At 61.3% G+C, this 553-nt stretch overlaps 1 protein-coding gene across 1 annotated transcript in view; it reads right to left on the bottom strand.

The window, feature by feature from the left end:
* The window catches only part of PLD4 (phospholipase D family, member 4), a 10,776-nt gene that overhangs the window by 5,550 nt on the left and 4,673 nt on the right, over nt 1-553 (bottom strand). Inside the window, exon 2 of the mRNA XM_011982922.1 lies at nt 168-257. Coding sequence (XP_011838312.1) covers nt 168-257 — 90 coding nt within the window. The remainder of the gene's footprint in view (nt 1-167; nt 258-553) is intronic.

Below are 553 nucleotides of genomic sequence, written 5' to 3'. Positions count from 1 at the left end.
CACCCTTATCTCATGGGCAGATCCAAGGGCAGAAACACAGGCAGCAGCCCCAAACTGAGACCTGCCCAGGCAGGCCTCCATGGGCTCACTTACTGCTGTCTCTTATACACATCTAGATGTGTATAAGAGACAGCAGCCACCTCCTCCCTGGGCCCCCCCAGTCCTACCGTGCCAGCCTCTCTGTCCCACAGGCGGTGGGGCAGCATGGAGCACGGCCACATGGGGGTCACTGCCGCTCTCCGAAGAGGCTTCAGCATCTGCACAGGGCAGCCTGGCATCACCAGCAGCTCCTGCCCCACCCAGAACTGCCCCTCAGTGCCTGGGCAGCTAGGCACTGGAGACATCCCTGCACAGATACCCACATAAGCCCCCAAAAGCATCCCACTCATGCCTGAGGTCACACCCTGGATGTTGGGGGTATGCTTTCCACAAGGACAAGCCGTGTGGGTGTTGGAGCCGCGCACTTGCCACAGGAGGTAGGTAAGAGCCATGGAGCCCAGCCACAGCATAGCCAGCGCTCCCAGGACCTGCAACTGGATGGGGCAGCACCCGC

The sequence above is a fragment of the Mandrillus leucophaeus genome, unplaced genomic scaffold (assembly GCF_000951045.1).
Source record: "Mandrillus leucophaeus isolate KB7577 unplaced genomic scaffold, Mleu.le_1.0 Scaffold244, whole genome shotgun sequence".
NCBI lineage: Eukaryota > Metazoa > Chordata > Mammalia > Primates > Cercopithecidae > Mandrillus > Mandrillus leucophaeus.
The sequence above is the reverse complement of the archived record's forward strand: the minus strand, read 5'-3'. Positions and strand labels throughout refer to the sequence as shown.